At 52.7% G+C, this 19927-nt stretch overlaps 1 protein-coding gene across 1 annotated transcript; it reads right to left on the bottom strand.

The window, feature by feature from the left end:
- Window positions 1–522: 522 nt before the first annotated feature.
- On the bottom strand, window positions 523–17452 carry TFAP2E (transcription factor AP-2 epsilon). The gene is made up of 7 exons (XM_060082148.1): window positions 17426–17452; window positions 16622–17101; window positions 15980–16031; window positions 4782–5004; window positions 3297–3415; window positions 2584–2725; window positions 523–805 (listed from the first exon to the last, which is right to left on the bottom strand). The coding sequence occupies exons 1-7, from the start codon at window positions 17450–17452 to the stop codon at window positions 523–525; spliced, it is 1326 nt and encodes a 441-aa protein (XP_059938131.1).
- Between the last annotated feature and the right edge of the window lie 2475 nt (window positions 17453–19927).

Here is a 19927-nt window from a genome sequence, read left to right as displayed (position 1 = left end):
TGAGGGCCCCTCCTGCCCACTTCTTTCCAAGAGTGGCAGGGGTCCAAAGAGCCCACTGGGGCCTCCTGCCAGCACCCCTTTTCTGGGGGTAGGAGATTCTGGGATGAAGGGCACCAACTCCTCAGTAGCACCTCTGGTTTGTTAATTCCTCTCCTGCTGTTAGTGAAAACAGCAAGGCCTTGGCCTCTAGGAGCACCCATCACCCTAATGGGCACCCTAATGGGCAGCGCTGGCCCCAAGAACCAGGCTTTTCCATGCAATTTCCTGTCCAAGCCTTTCTCAGCAGTCAAGGGTCAGAAAATTGCACACGCGAGGCAGACGCCTGGGCCCTTATCTACCAACCACCACAGAGGCCACCTCCCCTTACTCCAGCCCAGACCCCTAACTCATGGGTTTCTGGAGGAATGTTCTCTTTCTGGCCTGACTCCAACCCCACCTTTTAATCCTGTCAGGCCCACCCCCAGGAGCAAAGACCTCATTTCAGACCTTGGGAGCCCCTTAGGGATGGGGTGGGGGAAGCAGTTACTTCCGAAGTTTGGCACCCTTCTCCGAAGCCTTGGTGTCACCATGCCCACTGCCTGCACTGCTTAGAAACATCTTGTCCAGCCCCTTGAGTGACTCCAGCAAGTAGTTCTGGAAGGCAGTGAGGGCAGCACAGATGGCAGGCCCGCCGAAGCCGTGGGTGATGAGGCTAAAGTGTGTCAGGCAGCTCTGCACTCCGGGCTCCAGGATGAGTGCTGGGCGGGTGTTCCCCAGCGGTGAACGGTCCTGCGCCATCAAGTCTGCAAACTCCTTGCAGATCTGCCTGGTGGGGGAAGGAGGGTCAGAGGTTAGAGGACAAAGGTCTGAGTCCCACCACATACTGGATACTTTATATACATTATATATATGATTGCTGACCCAGTAGCCTACAAATGATGATCATACCCGTGTTAGAGAAAAGTAAACTAAGGTTCAGAGAAGTTAACTGATTTGCCCAATATCACACACCTAATAAATAGCACATGCCAATACCCTACGATTTTTTTTTCTGTGGATGTCCTGCCCACATTCCAAGTCCAGCTCAACTCCTACCTTATCCAGGAAACTTTCCTTGATTCCCTCTCCTACTGCCACCTCCACCCCAAACAGCCAATGCTTCAAGAGGTTTGTCTATGCAATTATTGGGGAACAATCCAGAATCCGCCTTAAATAACTGAAATAATAGCTAGCAGTGAACATGAATTGAGGCCTGGATGCTGTGCCAAGCACACTGTATGTATCATCTCACTTAATCCTCACAACAAATCTGTACTGTTATTATCATTCCTATCACATGGAAGAGGAAACTGGGTGGTTTCAGACAGGTTAGATGACCTGCCCAAGTGACTAGGCTGGGATTTGAATCCATCTCCAGTTTGCAGCCATTATTCATTTCTCTATGCATCCTGTATGTGGCTCAGGCAGGAGAATCACTTGTGTCTCACCTTTGCATCACCAAGGAACCTGGTCAGCTTAGACACGACTGGGACCCAGAAAGTGCTTGGTGAGTTAGTTGGTTAATGAGTGAGGTGAGCCCTGCCCTAGATACGTTTCTCCAGCTCCAATATGAGCAGCCACAAAGGCCCCATGAGTCTGTGATTCCAATTCTGCCTAGGGGACTTGAGGAAACCTTGAAGGCGGGAGGATGGAGTTGTGATTTGAAGGACTGTGTTAGGTGGGGAGACTGGATGGTGTTCTAAGCAGGAGAGCAAGCCCAAGGACAGGAGGGCAGGAGAGAGCAAGTGGGTCAGTTGGAGTGGGTGGAATTTGTGCAGACCAGATTATGGGGGCCCTCAAAGGAGGCTGGACTTGACAGAATGGTGGTTTTCAAACCCACCCCCGTGTCTGTCTCTTCTTGCAATGGGACCCTTTCTAAAAACTAAATCTTAATGGAACACCAGTTCATTAAACAGGCCCTGCGGCATCCCTACAGAACCTAGTTTGAAAATCAATTGCAGTAGCAGTGGGAGCCATTGCAGGCTCTTGGGTAGGGATCAGTGCATGTGCAGGGAGGCTGGGGGAACAGACGGGCGCTGGGGTGAACGTCCAGGAGTGAGATTGGGAGACCAGAGTTGAGGTGGCATTGCGAGTGGTGGTGAGGGAGGCATCAGTGAGACTTGCAGAGGGGTCAGCTGTGAAGTAAGGACAAAGGGGGGTCAACCCAGGGGTCTGGGTGGGTGTTGGTGCCCTGATGGAGGTCACTGGGGCAGAGGGGCTGATTGGCAAGGCTCAGGCAGGGGGAACAAGGCCAGAGAGCCTCAGACCCATGACGGGACTGGGGCTGGTGGTGCCCACACATGGACTTAGGTAAGCCTGTCTGTGACACTGTGTTTGCTGATGTATAGAACCCAGATATGTTCACATGTATCCATGTGTGCCCTGTCACGTGCACAGCATGGAACCTAGGTATGCCTGTGTGCAGTGCTGCATGTACCATGTGTACATCACATGTACACGAGTGGTATCCATTGTGCCCATGCTTGGTGTCTGTGTCTGTGCATTGCACCAACATGTGCCTGTACACGGCACCCATGACAGCCAGTGCATGGCGCCCTCACTCACTTGGCGGCCAGCAGCATGCTCTTGCGGCTGTGCAGTTCCCCAGGGTCGGCATGCTGGCGGCACAGGTACTCGGCAGCTGCCTTGGCTGGGAACTCGGTCTCACAGACGTAGCCAAAATCTCGGGCCAGGTGTACAGCCTCTCCTAGGAGGGAGGGGAGGCAGAGAGATGAGCCGTCACTACAGCCAGGTGTACCTTTGAGCCTGGAGCATGGCCTTGACACTCCAACCCCTGACCGGGGCCATCCTGCTTCTATATATATCTTTTCTTGATTCCCCTCTCAGCTCTAGATGCAACCCCACTGCCCTCCCTTGGGGCTACCTCAGATGGGCTCTGAGCTCAGGGGTGGGAGCTGAGCCCACCAGTTGTCCCAGAGCCTGAACTCAAGATGATCAAGCTGAGAGTCACCAACCTCCAAGGAAGGGACTCTGACCCCCTCATCTCTTTACCACATCCAAACACTGGCCACTCTTCCCCCCCATACACACACACACACACACACACACACACACACACACACACACACATGCTCTCTACTGCACCAGCACATGCACATGTGCTTGCATATACACTTAAAGACTGTACACATATATCACACACACCCCTTACTTATACATGGTGCACAGAGAACACACACATGACTAAACACACCCTCCTGCATTAGAGACAGCCACACACAGTCACACTGGATGACACAGGTCCCCTCAGGCCTCACCCTCTACTAGTGAAGTCAGCAGCGTCACATTGGCGGCCTTGCGACGACCAGCTGGCAAATTGAGCCCAATCTTCTCCAGCCGTTCCCGCAGGCACCGGCCCCCATTCTTGGACTTGGCCCTTGCCATGCACACAGAAAGACAGACACACACTATGAAGACAAGATGAAGCATGTATGCTAAGTGACCCAACATGGCCTTGCTGCCTCCACCAACCCTGCTGAGGCTTGGGTCTGGTCCTGGGGACACTCTGGGGTCTCTATTTACCTGATCCAAATCTCCTCCTAATCTCACTGGTTTTGCAGCCAAGATGGGAATGGGGGGCCTAGCACGCAGCTCCAGGAACCCCTCGCTTCTCCCTAATCCTCTCAATAACAGGGACAGCCCAAGGTGGGGCAGGATGGACCAGCATCTTAGGGTCCTTTTTCCCACCTGAGCACACCAACACAGCTACCCAGGGACACACAGACCCTGAAACACACAGGGAAACACAGACACATGGGGAGACACTGTTACACAGCTGCCCAAGGGCACATAGACACATACACAGATGAACACACACTGAGGGCCAAGAATAGAGACACACACACCAATAGAGACAGACACACAGACTCAAACACCCAGGGACACAGTCAGAGACACATTTTCACACCAAGTCAGGATCCCAGGGACATTTGTACAGACATTCACAGACTCATACAAGCCGTTCTGGGATGCTCAAAGAGACCAGGAATAAGGAGATACTCCCACACCTGCACAGGTGCAGCCCCACACAAAGGTACAGACCGGTAAACACATATGTCTAGCTCCACGTGCTCATGCAGTCACACACACACAACATACACACTCACACAGAGTAGAACACTGTAACCAACACATCTCACTAAAGATAACACAAGAAACTCACACTCACGGAAACATATACTCCCGGCCACTCCTACACCACATATACACACACATGCATACACACAAACACTATCCTCCAACATATCAAAGCTCATAGCCCTGAAGCAGAAATACCCTACCCAGGCACAAGGACATGCACAGAGAGAGACAGACACAACTATGAAGACAAACCATGGACCCCATGCTCCCCACCCCAAAACACACGCACCAGAGAGGCCTATACTGACACAGAGAATGGGCCTTAGGTCCTGGGATCCTTTTCCTGAGGGATGGGGTGAAGATGGCACGCTCCCTTCCAAGACCCAGCCTTGTCCGTCGTGCCCAATGTGGGTGAGTCCTCCATCCCTTCTCTGTACCCAGGCTCCTCTCTACCCATGACCCCCAAGCCCACAGACCCGTGGGAGCTGCTGAGGACCTAGGCCTGCCCAGAGAACAAGCACAATCCCCCAGGGAGACTGAGGTGGAGATGACCCTGTGGCCTGGGGTGGGGCCGGCCCCTCTCCGATCCCCTGAGAAAGTATGAAACGACCACACATTTTAGCTTTGACACTGTGCAGGAAGTTGTGGGCTGGCCTTCCTACCTGCGAAGGACACCACCCAGGAGAGAGGCATTGAGGCACTCGGGAGGTGAGAGTCGCCGCTGGACCTCCCCCACTGTCACCTTGTACTTGGACGTCGAGCTGAGCAGAGAGAGCCGGCCTGGCACGGAGCAGAAGACCTCACTGGGGTTCGTGATGCCGCCAACCAAGCTGTCTTTGGCCAGTGAGAGGGCCGAAAGGCTGCTGGCTTTGGAGGGGATGGGGACTGTGAAGCAGAAGCAAGAGCAAGGGAGAGAGAGACAACACTGAGCCAGGGACCAGCGGACACAGGCACTAGCCAGCTGTGGCATGAGCAGCATGCTGTGCACACACAGCTGCATCTGTATGTCCCAGCACCTTTTGGAAGGAGCTTCTACTGTCCCTGCTCTACAAGGGAAGAGACTGAAGCACGATGAGGGTAACGTGACTTGCTCTAGCTCACTCAGCTAATGGGTGGTAGACATTAAACCCAACGTTCTCTGGCTCTTGAACCCCTGTTCTTTCACTGAGTCAGGCTGGTTCCCTGTTAAAACTCAAACAACTTCAGCAGTCTTGGAGTTTTGCCCTGTGTAATCAGAGAGGGAGTTGGAAATAAGGAAATGGAGTATGAGCTGGAGGCAGGATTCCTGGTCACTGCAGCAGAGCCCAGCCGATCTGCGCAATCACAAGCGATCCCGGATGACCCCCGCTCACTTGTGATCCCCATGTCTCACCCACAACCCCAGATCAGTGAAAGGCCTGGGGGCCTTGGACTCCCACATCCCAGGGACAGGGAGGTTATGGCCCCATTAGGCCTCCAGCCCTGGCCCCTTTCCTGCCAAGTCATTCTGGGATGCTCAAGGAGACCAAGAATGAAGAGACACACCCTATCACCCCCTCCCCCAAATGCTTTCTAATTATCTACTAATATCTGTGAAGGACAGGGAAGGAAATCTGAGAAGTTTGTTTGTTTGTTTGTTTATTCATTCATTCATTCATTTATTTTGCGGTACGCGGGCCTCTCACTACTGTGGCCTCTCCCGTTGCGGAGCACAGGCTCAGGACGCGCAGGCTCAGCGGCCATGGCTCACGGGCCCTGCCGCTCCGCAATATGTGGGATTTTTCCCGGACCGGGGCAAGAACCCCCGTCCCTTGCATCGGCAGGTGGACTCGCAACCACTGCGCCACCAGGGAAGCACGAGAAGTTTATTTATTTATTTATTTATTTTTTTTGCGGTATGCGGGCCTCTCACTGCCGTGGCCTCCCCCGCTGCGGAGCACAGGCTCCGGACGCGCAGGCTCCGGACGCGCAGGCCCAGCGGCCATGGCTCACGGGCCCAGCCGCTCCGCGGCACACGGGATCCTCCCAGACCGGGGCACGAACCCGCATCCCCTGCATCGGCAGGCGGACTCCCAACCACTTGCGCCACCAGGGAGGCCCGAGAAGTTTATTTTTGAACACCCATTTGGACACTCTTGGCTCTAAAAGAAAGTTCTTCCTGCAGTCTAACCTCCATTCTCCTGCTAAGCCTCAGGGGGAAGGGAGAATGACTGAGGCACTTGCTTCCCCTTGGGCTTCTCTTCTTTCAAGGAAGTGAGAGCCTTGGTAGAAAAGGCAGGCCTTGTGTGTTTGGGGAGGGGGATCAAGTGGGGAGCCTGAGGCCAGTAGTCACTGAGCACTCACCATACAGATAACCACACTGAATCCTCAGAACAACCCACCAGGGGGCTATGTTTATTATTCCCCTTTTACAGATGAGGAGACTGAAGCCCAGAGAGGTGAAGTAATGTGCCTGCGATCACACAGCTGGTAGACTTAGTACCAGTAGCAAGCCCTGGACTATGGTATCAAAGGCAGCACTTGGCCCTCCAGTCATCTGGCAAATATTTGCTGAGCACCTGTGTGCCAGGAACTGTGCTAAGCCTTGGGAAGGCAGAGGTAAGCAAGGCTGGCCCAGTCCCTGGCCTGGCAGAGCCCCTCCAGCTTTTCCCTCTCTGGATGCACATTCAAACCCTCCATCCCATCGCCCAGCTAGAAACCTCAGTGAGGCCCTCCACACTGCCCTCTCCCACCACATCCCATCCATCACCAGGTACTAGGGCTTTCTTTTCTCCACGTGCCCTGGATGCAGCCACTTCTCCAGGCGTACAGGGACGCTCACTCATTTCCCACCTGCATTTCTGCACAGCCCCTGCTCCAGAGGGATCTTTCTGAAACACCCGTCACTCCCCAGCCTAGAACCCGTCAGTGCCTGAGAATTAAATTCCAGCTCCATAGCTGAGCAGAATGATGCTGCCTGTCCTTCAGTGAGTGCCAACTATATACCAAGTGCTTCACATTAACAGCTCTGTGGAGATGCTATTTTCTGTCCCCATTTCAAGATGAAGAAACTAAAAGTTCAAAGAAGTTAAGATAGTACAGCAATAAGGAGCAGACATGGGTCTTGACCTCTGACAATGGACTTTAAAGTTCACATTCTTAACTGTCATAATGCCCTCCTTCACCCTCTTTTGTGGTCCGGCCCTGCCTACCCCTTTTGCCTGGTCCTCCATCTGCCCTTTAGGCTCTCGACCCACACTGACCAATACAAATATACTATAAGCCACATATATAAATTATATTTTCTGGTAGCCCTATTTTTAAAAAGTAAGAAACATGTTGATACCAATTTTAATATATTTTATTTACCCTATATATAAAAATACTATCAGGACTTCCCTGGTGGCACAGTGGTTAAGAATACACCTGCCCATGCAGGGGACACGAGTTCGAGCCCTGGTCCAGGAAGATCCCACATGCCGTGGAGCAACTAAGCCACAAATACTAAGTCTGCACTCTAGAGCCTGCGAGCCACAACTACTGAAGCCCGTGCGCCTAGAGCCCATGCTCCACAACAAGAGAAGCCACCGCAGTGAGAAGCCCACGCACCGCAACGAAGAGTAGCCCCCGCTCACTGCAACTAGGGAAAGCCCACATGCAGCAACAAAGACCCAACACAGCCAAAAATAAAAATAAAATTTTTAAAAATTTAAAAAATAAATAAAAAATAAAAATATTATCACTGAAACATACAATCGATATTTTTAAAATTATTAATGAGCTTTTTTTTTTTCAGCTGCGTTGGGTCTTCATTGCTGCTCTTGGGCTTTTCTCTGGTTGTGGCGAGCGGGGGCTGCTCTTCGTTGCTGTGTGCGAGCTTCTCATTGCGGTGGCTTCTCTTGTTGTGGAGCATGGGCTCTAGGTGCACGGGCTTCAGTAGTTGTGGCTCGTGGGCTCTAGAGCGCAGGCTCAGTAGTTGTGGTGCACGGGCTTAGTTTCTCCGCAGCATGTGGGATCTTCCCGGACCAGGGCTTGAATCCATGCCCCATGCATTGGCAGGCGGATTCTCAACCACTGCACCACCAGGGAATCCCTTAATGAGCTATTTTACATTCTTTTCTTGTACTTGGTCTTCAAAATTCAACACGTATTTTACAGTTATAGCCCATCCTAATTCGGACTAGCCACACTTCAAGTGCTCAATAGCCACACATGGCCCATGGCTCCCACAGTGGACAGCACAGTTCTAGACTTCAAAGTGGGGAGCACAGGAGTTAACATAAGTAAGTGAGATGTGGGAGACCTGCTACTTGGCCGAGTGTTACCATGCTGGATACACCAACATTGCCGGAGCTCTTGGTTTGTTTTGTTTTTGTTTTTGTTTTTGCTGGTGAGACAAGGATTTGAGATTTCTAGGTGAAATCTCTGGATTTTTACTTTATTATTATTTTATTATTATTATTATTTTTTGGCTGCACTGTGCAGCTTGTGGGATCTTAGTTCCCCGACCAGGGACTGAACCCATGCGCCCTGCAATGGAAGCATCCTAACCACTGGACCGCCAGGGAAGTCCCTGGATTTTTAAACATTGGCAACTGATTGAAAAATTAAAAAACCCAGGACAGGTCACAGGGAACGTGTGAAGCACCACCTGGGATGCGGGACGACTAGCTCACCAGCGTGTGGGCTCTTTAAGCCCCGCAGAACTGCTTGCTGTCTGTCTCAGGCGCCCTTCTCCATTTTACTAAGCGGGGCCTCCTCCTTCTCAAGCCTCAGTCCGGGCACCCCCCACAATGCAAAGCTTCCTAAGCCCTCACCCCCTGCTCCTTTTCACCCTCTGTCGCTGTCCTTATCACACTGAACCTCATGTCTGCTTCCTCCTCTGTCTTCCCCACCAACTGGGAGTGCCTGAGAGCAGGGTCTTGGCACAAGGGGGTGTCAGTGAATGTGGAATAAATGAGGGAAGCAAGGGCCCTTGAAACGTGGAATGGGAGAAAGAGTGAAGGCTCACAGCCAATATATGCACGGGGTGGGGGTGGGGGAGGGTCTTTAAGGGAACCTCATTCCTTTTTTAGCAATTGATGGTAAAACTGCCCTTCCTCCCTGGGTCATCCCTATTCAGGCACCAGGGAAGGGCCAACAGGTCATGGATGGGGCTGAGTGGGAGAAGTGAAGAGGTGGGGGGAGGTGGGGAGAGTAGCAGCACACACCCTACCCCAGGCAAGTTCCCTGTCCCCAGAGCAGGGCCAAAACTAGGGTGAGGCAGGTGAGGCGCTTGTCTTGGGTGCAAAATTTAAGGAGGCACCAAACAACTCAGCAATCAAGACAAACAGTATTTTAATGCAATATTTTTAAAAGTAGAAATTAATGTAAAAATCCATGGTGACAAAATATCAAAAATTTAAATAGAAGCAGGCTCCAATCCTGCTCTTGCACGACCTTGCCTCACTCCCCTTATCCTCGTCCCAGCCTCCGCCCCAGAGTGAGGAGCAAGAATGTCCTGACCCAACAGACACACTGACACGGGACAAGCAATAGCAGCCATGCCACCCCCGACCCCAGTGTCTCCCAGGCCTGTGCACGGGCTGGGCTCCCTCATCACCTGTGTCCCTCTGCCTTGAGGGGACTTTCTGGGGTGATGGAACCATTCTCTAACATATTTCGTATCTTGACTATATGTTTACATTTGTCAAAATTCATAGAAATGCACATCTAAAAAGGGTGAACTGTACTATACGTAAATTATACCTCAAGCTCGACTTAAAAAACTAAAACTATGAATTAATAAATTAACAGGAAGGGCAAAGTGACTGTCCTCTCTCCCATGACTCCTAGCCAGAGGGAATGGTCAGAGGAACAGAAAATTCTTCTCTCCCCCAGCAGCCTCCTCTATCCAGCTTTTATTAAAATCTGGGGACCCCTGAGGCCAGGCACTGTGAGAGGGGAGAGAGACCAAAGCTGGGTGAAGCTGTTTGCGCATGTACAAACAGGGACATATGTGAGCACACGTGTCACACAAACGTCTATACGTAAAAACTACATGCCCTGCCATAGAGCACTGAGGGTGAGACTGTGCATATGCACACTTGCTCAACAACAAATACCGAGCCCCAGCTAAATACACATAGGCTCTGCCCGACTGTTGCAAGAATGTGGCAACGTGCATAAGGATATCTGCAAGTGCTTTTGCTCCTGCTGATATATTTAAACATACAGTATATGCCAGATTTATGCAAACATAGGTGTGGCTAATGTAGTGCATGACAGGTGGACATGTGTTTGTGTATATGAATTACAGACATTGTTGCTTTCCCCACTTGTCTGTACCCTTTTCCTCAGAGCTTCTTCCTTCAAAAATGACAGAGGTTTGGAGGCCAGGGTTAGGGAAGCAGGTAGCCTGGGACAGGAGCAGTCACGAAGGTGGGAATTAACTAGCACAGATTGCAAAGCAGGGACCAGTGTTTGTCTCCCACACCACAGCGAGTCCTAAAGCTGAAGTGGTCTACCCATGGTGTCCCCCTGGTCATGAACGCAGAAGCCATTCACATGTACACACTCCTACAGACACAGGAGTGTCCTACAGACAGAGCTCCTAGTTAGCCAATCTATCAGACAAGACTCACACACACACAAGTCTACACACTCTGTCCACAGGTTGTAGATATGGTCTGACCACTGATTCTGGGGAGTGTGCAATAGACTCTGTTGGAAAGTTGGTTAAAATTGTGAGTCTTTCTAGTAGAAAATATAGGAGAAAAATCTTCATGACCTTGGGTTAGGCAAAGAGTTCCTAATATAACACCAAAAGCATGATCCATAAAAGAAAATAATGATAAACTGGATTTCATCAAAATCAAAAACTTTTGCACCTGAAAAGACACTATTAAGAAAATGAAAAGACAAACCATAGACTTGAAGAAAATATTTGCAAATCCTATATCTTATCAGGGATGTGTATCCAGAATACATAAAGAATTCTTATAATCCAATAGTAAGATATACAACCCAATTAGAAAATGTCCAAAATATGTGAGTAGACATTTCACTTAAAATGATATATGAATGGCTAGTAAGCACATGGAAAAGTGCTCAGCATCATTAGTCATTAGGGAAATGCAAATTAAAAGGATACTGAGGTACCATCAGGAAGGCTATAATCAAAAAGAGACATATCAAGTGCAGATGACGACGTGGAGAAACTGGAACTCTCACACTTTCTTGGTGGGAATATAAAACAGTACAGCCATTTTAGAAAACAGCTTGGGAGTTTCTTTAAAAAATTAAAGACAAACTTACCATAAAATCCAGACATTCCACTCCTAGGAGTTCAGGAGCGGTGAAAACGTATGTCCACACAAAGACATGCGTGTAAATGATCATAGCAGCATTATTTATCCTAGCCAAAAAGTGGAAACAACCCCAGTGTCCATGAACTGACGAATGAATAAACAAAATGTGTTACATCCACACGATGGAGTACTACTAACCAATAAAAAAGGAATGATCTACTGATACAGCCTACAACACAGATGAACCTCAAAAACATTATAAGTACAAGAAGCTAGATGCAAAAGTCAGCACATTTATATAACATGTCCAGTATGTGCAAACATATAGACAGAAAGCAGATCAGTCATTGCCTAAGGCCTGGAGTGGGAATTAATTACAATTGGGAATGGAGGAATTTTGGGGGGTGTTGGAAATGTCTTAAAACACACTGTAGTAATGGTTACACAACTCTATAAATTTACTAAAAATCATCGAACTGTATTTTTCCAATGGGTGAATTTCAGGTATGTACATTTTACTTCAATCAATCAGTTAAAGAAATGAGGTTCCAGGGCCATAATTCCAGGGATTCTCATTCAGTAGATGTGAAATGGTGCCCAGGAAATCTGCATTTTTTAACAAGCACCCCTGGGGATTTGATGCATGTGGTTCCTTAGACCACACTTAAGGTACCACTGGTCCAAAGCCTGGGGGGAAGGGGCAGCAGGAGGAAGGCAGACAGGAGGGGTCGTGACCCTCCTCCCAGCCCACTTGAGTCCCCTCATCTCCCCAGTGGGACCTGCTGGTTAAGTTTCCTTCTCACCAACTGCTAGAGGGTTTCTTTTCTTTTTATTTTTTTTTAATTGAGGTATAGTTGATGTACAATATTATATAAGTTGCAAGTGTACAACATAATGATTGACAATTTTTAAAAATATATTCCACTTATAGTTATTATAAAATAATGGCTATGTTCCCTGTGTTGTACAATATATCCTTGTAGCTTATTTACTTTATACATAGTAAGTTTGTACCTCTTAATCCCCTACTCCTATCTTCCCCCTCCCCTCTTCCCTCTTGCCTAGAGGGGTTCTTTTAAATATAACTGCTACGGTTCACTGCCCTGCTCTGTGCTGCCCTCAGGTACAGTCCACAGTCTATCTGCATGGGCACCAGTATTTGTCTCATTCTGGGGCCATTGGTAGCCTGGGAGGCAAGTGAGGCAGGGTTGTAGAAGTGCAGGGTCAGATTCCATCTTTACGTAAATTTTGATATTTCGTTTATTGTGGATATTTTTTGCATTAAAAAATTTTAAACATAGTGCACTAAGATGTATTATTTATCTTGATTACTGAGCTTTCAGGCGCCCTCCTAAATCTTGCCTCAGGTGAGTTCCTCACTTACCTCACCCCAGTCCTGGCCCTGCTTGTAGATTCACTTGGAAGCCCAGAAACTCCCCATCTCCCTTTTCTTTCCCCAGATCCAGGGACAGCAGAGAATTTACATCATCCCCTGCCCTGAGACTGGACAACAGAGCCCAGCAGAGAGGGATTCCCCAGCCCCAATTAGGCAACTACCCACTCTCCTCGCAGGAAAGGAGGACTATCTCAATTCTCATCCCCAAACCACTCCCCTCCAGCGGTGACTGTATAGCCTGAAACCCACGGAGATGTTTAACCTTTTTAAACCTGTCTGGCTTTCCAAAGAGAGGGCATACGCACGTGCTGTTCCTGGTGGAGCGAAAGTAGCTCGGACCTTTGTACACCCCTTACCCCCTCTCCAAATGCACTCAGACTTCAAAACCGTTCATTCAACAAATCTCCTGAGCACCTACTGAGCCCCCTGCTGTCTCTCCCTCAGGAAGCCTCCCAAGTTCAGGCACTCACTGCTCCTCTTCTGAGCTCCCACTACAAGGTATACAGACCCTGTTCACTGCCTTTCTTGGCTGGGAAATATTCCTGTCCATGTCTGTCTCTCAGGCCAGTGCCGCCTGCTTTCTGTGCCCCTAGGACAAGTCACAAAACTGAAAGTGACAAATGTGGGCAGAAAATTGAGGGCTCCCCACTTCCCTTCGGGTCAGCCTCAGCCCCATCTGCCATCCTTGCCCCCGCAGCCCTGGCTACAACGGGCTGCCGACCTGGAAGTGTGTGGTGGGGCGGGGACTTCGCCTGCCCGGAGTAGTGAAGATTTTACAACCTCCCTGGACGCACTGTCGAAGTCGAGACCCGAGGCCTCCCTGCGGTAGCAAGGCTGCTTCTGGTGTAGGGCTGAGGCCACCTCCCTTTCACAGCCTAGGACTCCAACCGCCCGTGACACAGCTGCCCCTCCCGCCAGGGCCGGGAGGAGCTGGAGGAATGAATCCTTGGCTTCAGCCAGCCAAGAACGACCTTCTACAATTCCAGGGCCCGGGTCTGAGTGGGATGGTCCTCCAACGCCCCTGGCAGGTGCCAGAGGACTTCAGGACTCGACCGGGGCTCCCGATGCCTTCAGAAGGCCTGAGGGCGAAGAAGGACGCTAATCAACTGCGCCCAAGTGGCTGGCGGCGTGGCCGGAGTTCCGCAGTGACTGCGGAGGGCCCGAACGAAGATTACCCGCCGCGTGGGGCGTGGAGGCTCCAGGGCGCAGGGCTCCAACCGGGCCACCTGCTTAGCCACAGCTGGGTCGCCCGCCCACGCACCCCGCCCCGACGTCCCGACCTCGCAGATCGGCTCTGCCGCAATGACCCTCTCTCCTCCTCAAAGGCTCGCCACGCCAGCCGAAGGACAAGCTCGCGACACAGGAACCAGCCTCTTCCTTCCGTTGGGAGCCCCGGCTCTCGCCCCTCCCCTTTGCTGCATTGCTCCGGGCTGTGACTCGACGTCCGGGTTGGGGCCCCCAGGGCGCAGTCCCCAGCTCAGGTCGCCGGGCTCCACTGGGCCACCGACGGGCTGACACTGGTGTCCGGCCGGTGTGCGCGCCCGCGTCGGCGACATCCCGAACAGCACAGCACCAGCGCCCACGTCCACCCCCCACCCGCCGGAGCCCGTGCGCAGCACTCGGGACAGTCCCGACTGCACTCACTGTGTTCTTTGGGGATCCCGGCGCACCCCTAGGACCCGGGATTTATGAAAGCTGATGTCCTTTGAGAGAAACTAACTCGAGGCAATTTTGGTTCCTTCTTGGTAGCCAGTCTTTTGTCCTGGCTCTGGCCAGGGGATTGGGGTTTAAGGCACTCAGAGCCCCACCTGATCCTTCTACCCTTCCCCAGGGCAGAAATCCCCAAGCTCCTTCCCCAAATGCAAGGTCCTGGCCTCCCGGAGGGAGTCAGTGAGCCTGAGCCCCCGTAGCCTGTGGGGCCCGGGCAGGAGTCAGAACTGGGGACCAAGACCATGGTTGAATCTCCGGGTGACAGCACAGCGGTAGGCTGTTGCCGCTGCAGACCGAGCTCTCCCTTCTGTGGGGCTCAAAAAAATCCACTAAAGCAAGGCAGCGGCTGCCAGCAAAGAGCTGGCTCTGAGTGTACACCTCTGCCCGGGCTGCAGGCAGCCTCCCCAAACCCCCAGCTCCAGGTAACAGCCCCAATACCTGGAGCTCCCTTCTCCCAAGTTCTGGGAGGCCTGTCTCCTCATCTTCCCCACACGTACACCAGGTGGTCCTGCTAATTCCCAGCCCCAGGTAACTCAGCCTCAACTCTTGAAATCCAGCTCCCCACCACCACCACCTCCCCGGGACTCAAGAAGGGCAAACAGAGCCCAGGCTTGAATTCACTTGTTTGAAAAACAACTTGAGCCAATCCCAGGGGAGCAGTGCCTGCCCCAGGTACAGCGGGCTTGTCTGTGCCTCCATATTCCTCTCTGCACCTGCCCCAAATTTATCCCTGGGCCTCTCTGAATCTGTCTTTCTCACCTTTCCCTGTCACAGTCAGAACTCACAGGCCTGAAAATCCACTGGAGGGCAGATCTCAAACCCCTGGCTTTTCCAAGGGCAGAGAGACACAAACATCCTGAATATGCACAGGGAGCAAACCTACATGCTTAAAGATCTTCAGTGCCAAAGAACAAATTCTGGGATACCACAGGGACCCTGACCCCCGAACACATGGAAATTACACCAACATAACACACACATGTCACACACTCACAGCAAGAGACACCAAGAAATACTGGGAAAGCAACATAGAGACATGTACAGGATCCCAAACTCACATGGACACCAACGCCCAAGCCCTGATCCTCCCGCACACAGCCTGACACAATAGTCACACACCAGCTCCCCTAATCCTAAACTGCTGAAAGAGGCTCCCAAATGGAGAAAAAATTCCCTAGGGAAACCTCAAGGTCCCCAAGGCCCTGCTAGGAAGGGAGGGGCAGAAAGCACCAGACAGGCTAGGAAATGGTAAGGCTTGGTAAAGTGGAAATCATTTGACGACATCCATGGGAATAGCACTCCCATTAACACCTCTTAGGAAACAGAGAAGTGGTTTAACTCGTTTTGCAAATTAACTCCAGATCCAAAAGAGTGCCCTTGCCTTGGTAAAGAGTGAGCTTGGCGACGCACAGGAGGGACGCGCCACAGGGGAAGAAACTGGGTCTGTGTGCCGGGGCCTGCACCATTTCGCCCGGTTCTGCCCTGGCAGATGCACGCCATTCCTTACCTTTCTTGATCACGGACTGATCCAGAAGGCTCATTCCCGGCTCGTCCATGGCCTGCAAATAGGACAGGGTGGTGGTAAGGGCGCTTGTAGATCTAGTCTCCTTTCGCTTCCCAAGCCCCTGCTGTCCCCGGTCCCTGTCCTGTCTGTTTCACCCAACGCGCACCACCCGTCAGCCTGCGGCCGGCGACGGGCGGGACCAGGATTCACCGGCGCTCCACCATTTGCGGCTGAGTTGGAGCCCTGGGTGCCTCGCCATGCCGTGCAAAAAGGGCATTTTGGAACCTTAGACAGGCAACTCCTCCACTTCGCTTCGCTCCAGGCACATGCTGCTCCAGTAGACCGCGACTGGGCATAGGTTCCCTACGTTGCCGAGCGGAGAGGGACAAAAGTGGTTCGGCCTCTGCCCATTTACTCGGCGAAGGGTCGCCGCCATCCAGGCACCTGCTCACGGACTCAGTGTCAGGCCGCCCGAAAGGCCAGGCAGCGTCTAACTCAGGACGTGGGACGCATCCTGGGAGTCACGAGCAAGAAGTGGCAGGCTGGGAGAAAAGCCGGGTTCCTGCATTGGTCACTCTTTGCCTCCAGCCAGGTTCTAAGTCACCGCAGCAGATGCTGGCCCATCCCGGACCCTTCGGGCCTCACCTGCAGGTCCTCCAGGCCCGGCGGCACCGCCAGTCCGGGAAGGCCGAGGGGCGCGTCTGCCAGGCTGTGCGCGCCGTCTGCCAGGCCGTGCAGAAGCCGCGGCACAGCGGCGGTGTAGTCGCAGCGCGGGTCGAGGCCCAGGGCGCGGGCGGGCGGCGCCAGCAGGCCGGGCGGCTCGTCGTGGGCGCGGGCGGCGGCGCGGGGCGCGGCCCAGGCAGCCTGCGGAGGCTGCGGCTGTACCAGGGACGCCAGGCCACCGTACGGGTCCCCGGCCAGGTGGGGAAAGGCGGAGGCGGCGTCGGACGCCTGGCCGTAGGGCAGTGGCGGCTGCGGGTAGGGCGGCGGGAAGTAGGGCGGCTGGAAGTCAGCGGCGGCGGCGGTCGGCGTGTGGCAGAGCTGCGGCGCCGGCCCGTAGGCCGCCTGGGGCAGCGACGACAGGCGGGCCCCGCTAGCCGCTGCGCCCAGCCCGTCGGGGCGCTCCTGGGGAAGAAGAGGGGCGCGTTAGGCGACCCATCGGCAGCTGAAAGGACCCAGCCCGAAAGGACCCTCCTCAGCTCCCGAGGGGCCAGCTGCCGTCCTGCCCGCTTCCCGAGGCCCGAGGTCTATCTCTGAATGACCCGTGGGCGCAGGAGCCTTGGGCTGGGGACAGCGGTCTCCGGCGCGCACAGTTCTCAGCGGGCGGAGTCGCTGTGGTCCCCTCCCTCCGAAATTTCGTTGGAGGAGGAGGTTCGGAAGGTCCAGCACTCAGGCTCCCGGATCCCCGGCCCGGTACGCCCCGGTGTCCCCGGGCCCGAGACTACTCACCATGGCGGAGTAAGTGTGCACCAGCATGGGGCGGGCAGCGCGGGGCGCGAGGCGTGGCGGCGGCGGAGCCCTCGCCCGACGGCGAGCTCTGCGGGAAGAGGTGCTGGGAGCCTGCACGGCCCGCGGGGGGTCACTTTGCGGTGGCGGGGTGCAACCCAGCCCGGAGCCCAACAGGCATCGGGTCCTCAGCAGTGGGCGCCCCCGGGCGGGTCCATGGGGGCGGGATGTAGGCCGGACGGGCGCTGATCGCACTTGGAAAAGTCGGTCAATGGGCGCCCAGCGCCCGCCCTTCTTCCTCTGAACGCAGCTTGCTCCATGCACTCCAGTTATAGTGGCGGGGGCGCGCCGGGCCTCCGGGGGCGCGCATTAAAGAGACACGCTAGGGCCGCTTTCTCCCAGCTCCCCAGCGACAGCCCAAGAGGAGGCGTAGCTTTGGCGTAACCCCCTGGGAAGGATAGAGGGATGTGATTCCAACCCGCGTTTGTCTGATCGCTTTCGAGGCTCGAAGCTCCCAGTCACCTTGAAACAGAAGGATTCGAGGTTGGGACATAAGGGCCCTAGTTTGCTATCGGTTCTATTGCACCTTTGCCTTTGAGCAAAGCACTACTCCTCCTTGGCCTCAGCTTCCCTGTCTGTAAAATGGATATCAGTCCTTTCTCTAACCGCCTCACCGGATTATGGATGAGGTGGGCAGTCTTGAAGGTGGAAGAAGTTTGTGAGCTGCAGACTCAAGCCTGCTGGCTCATGTGCACACATATGTCAATACCTCTGTGTTTGTGTGTGTGTGTGTGTGTGTGTGTGAGTTGGGGGCCATCACAGCCTCTCTGCACGTTTCTGTATCAAAGCCCCTCTGAGGGTGCTTACTTCATTCAGGCTTCCCCCAGCTGGTAACTCCCACTGCCAAGCCAGGGTCTGAGGAAGTTGGAGACACAAACTGGCCCGACAGAGAGAGTTGCCTGACACGGGGGTTGGGCATCATGAGTTCCACCTGAGAAGGGCTCAAGATATTTCTGAAGCCATGAGGGCCTGGGCTGACTGAGTGTGGGCTGGTCATACCCAGAGGATGTTGAGTGAAGCTGTGTGTAACTGACATCATGTGGACCATGTGCTATCATCACACTAACATGCACAGGCTGTGTGTTTGTGTGTTACCATGGCAGGCACTGGCTGGCTCTCAAGCATGTTCCACTTCCTGCAGTCACTCTATCTTTCCTTCAAAACCCAACCCTCCTTCCTAAGGATTAAAGAAAGGGAAATGAGAGGAATGCTAAGGGGAATGGGAATTAAGAAAGCAGATGGAAGGTGCTAAAAAAAAGTAATAAAAATAAAAATTAAAAAAAGGAAGATGCTCAGACCAGGGTAGAGTAGAAATAATCACAGCAAACATTACAGAGTGTGCCAGACTCTATGCTAAGTATTTGATGAGTATTGAGTTATTTAACTCTCACAACAGCCCTATGAGATAGAAACCCTTATCATCCCCATTCTCAGTTGAGAAAAGTGAGGCACAGAGAGGTGACATGACTTTCCCAAGATCAAGGTGCTAGTTAAGTGGCAGAGCTGGGGTAGTCTGCTTCTAGCCTCTTTCTGGGTTCAGAATTACTATTCTATATCGCCTTAGACTCAGGTGCCTAGAATTTAGTCCTGACTCCGATGGACTGTGGGATTCTGGGCAAGACATTTTTCCTCTCTGACCTCAGTTTCTGCAACTTCAACAACAACAATAAAAAAATATGGGAGGAGGACTTCTCTGGCGGTCCACTGTTTAAGACTGTGTGCTTCCAATGCAAGGGGCATGGGTTCAATCACTGGCCAGGGAACTAAGATCACACATGCCGTGTGGCATGGCCAAAAATTTTTTTAAATTATTTTTTTTTAAAAAGGTATGGGAAGGAAGAGAGGACTAGATGGTTTCTTAGGTCCCTTTCTAATGAAGTGGAAGATGAGAAAGTAAAGGTAAAAATATTGAGCTAAATTAGAGGAGAAAGGGAGATAGAGGTGACACCATTAACCCATGGGAGGTATGTGGAGGAGACTTGAGGAGGGTATCCCAGAAGGCACACGGCAGGTGCAGAACTCAGGTCTGGGTCATCTCAGCCTGGGAGGCTTTGGGGGAATGAGGAGGCTGGAAGCAGGCAAGGTTTCACCACTAAGAACTTTCCAGAAGGTGGAACCACCAGCTAGGGTGGTAGACGAAGCAAAATTGGGCAGCTCTGCAACCTCATGCCTAGGACAGATCAGAGGTCAGGAGTATGTGTGTGTGTGTGTGTGTGTGTGTGTGTGTCTATATGTGTGGATATGTGAGTCAATGGTGAGACCCCTCTTCCCCCGACCCTCAACTTCAGCCACAGGACATTAGACATCAGGCTCCAGGACAGGTGTATGTGTGACAGTGAATGCATGCAGGTCGGTGGACCCCCTTGGGAGACGTCCAGGAGCAGCGAGGCTGATGATGCCTGTGCCTAGCTCTGGGGCTCTCCTGCTCTCTCCAGTAGGCTTGGG

The sequence above is a fragment of the Mesoplodon densirostris genome, chromosome 2, assembly GCF_025265405.1.
Source record: "Mesoplodon densirostris isolate mMesDen1 chromosome 2, mMesDen1 primary haplotype, whole genome shotgun sequence".
Classification (NCBI taxonomy): domain Eukaryota; kingdom Metazoa; phylum Chordata; class Mammalia; order Artiodactyla; family Ziphiidae; genus Mesoplodon; species Mesoplodon densirostris.
The sequence above is the reverse complement of the archived record's forward strand: the minus strand, read 5'-3'. Positions and strand labels throughout refer to the sequence as shown.

Coding starts and splice junctions, on each gene's coding strand:
- TFAP2E (XM_060082148.1), bottom strand. CDS start 17,452: ATGCTGGTGCACACTTACTCCGCCATG. Junction 16,032..16,621: donor CGGGCCTGGAGGACCTGCAG/GTGAGGCCCGAA, acceptor TCCTATTTGCAG/GCCATGGACGAGCCGGGAAT. Junction 3,416..4,781: donor CTGGGTGGTGTCCTTCGCAG/GTAGGAAGGCCA, acceptor GTGCATGGCAAG/GGCCAAGTCCAAGAATGGGG.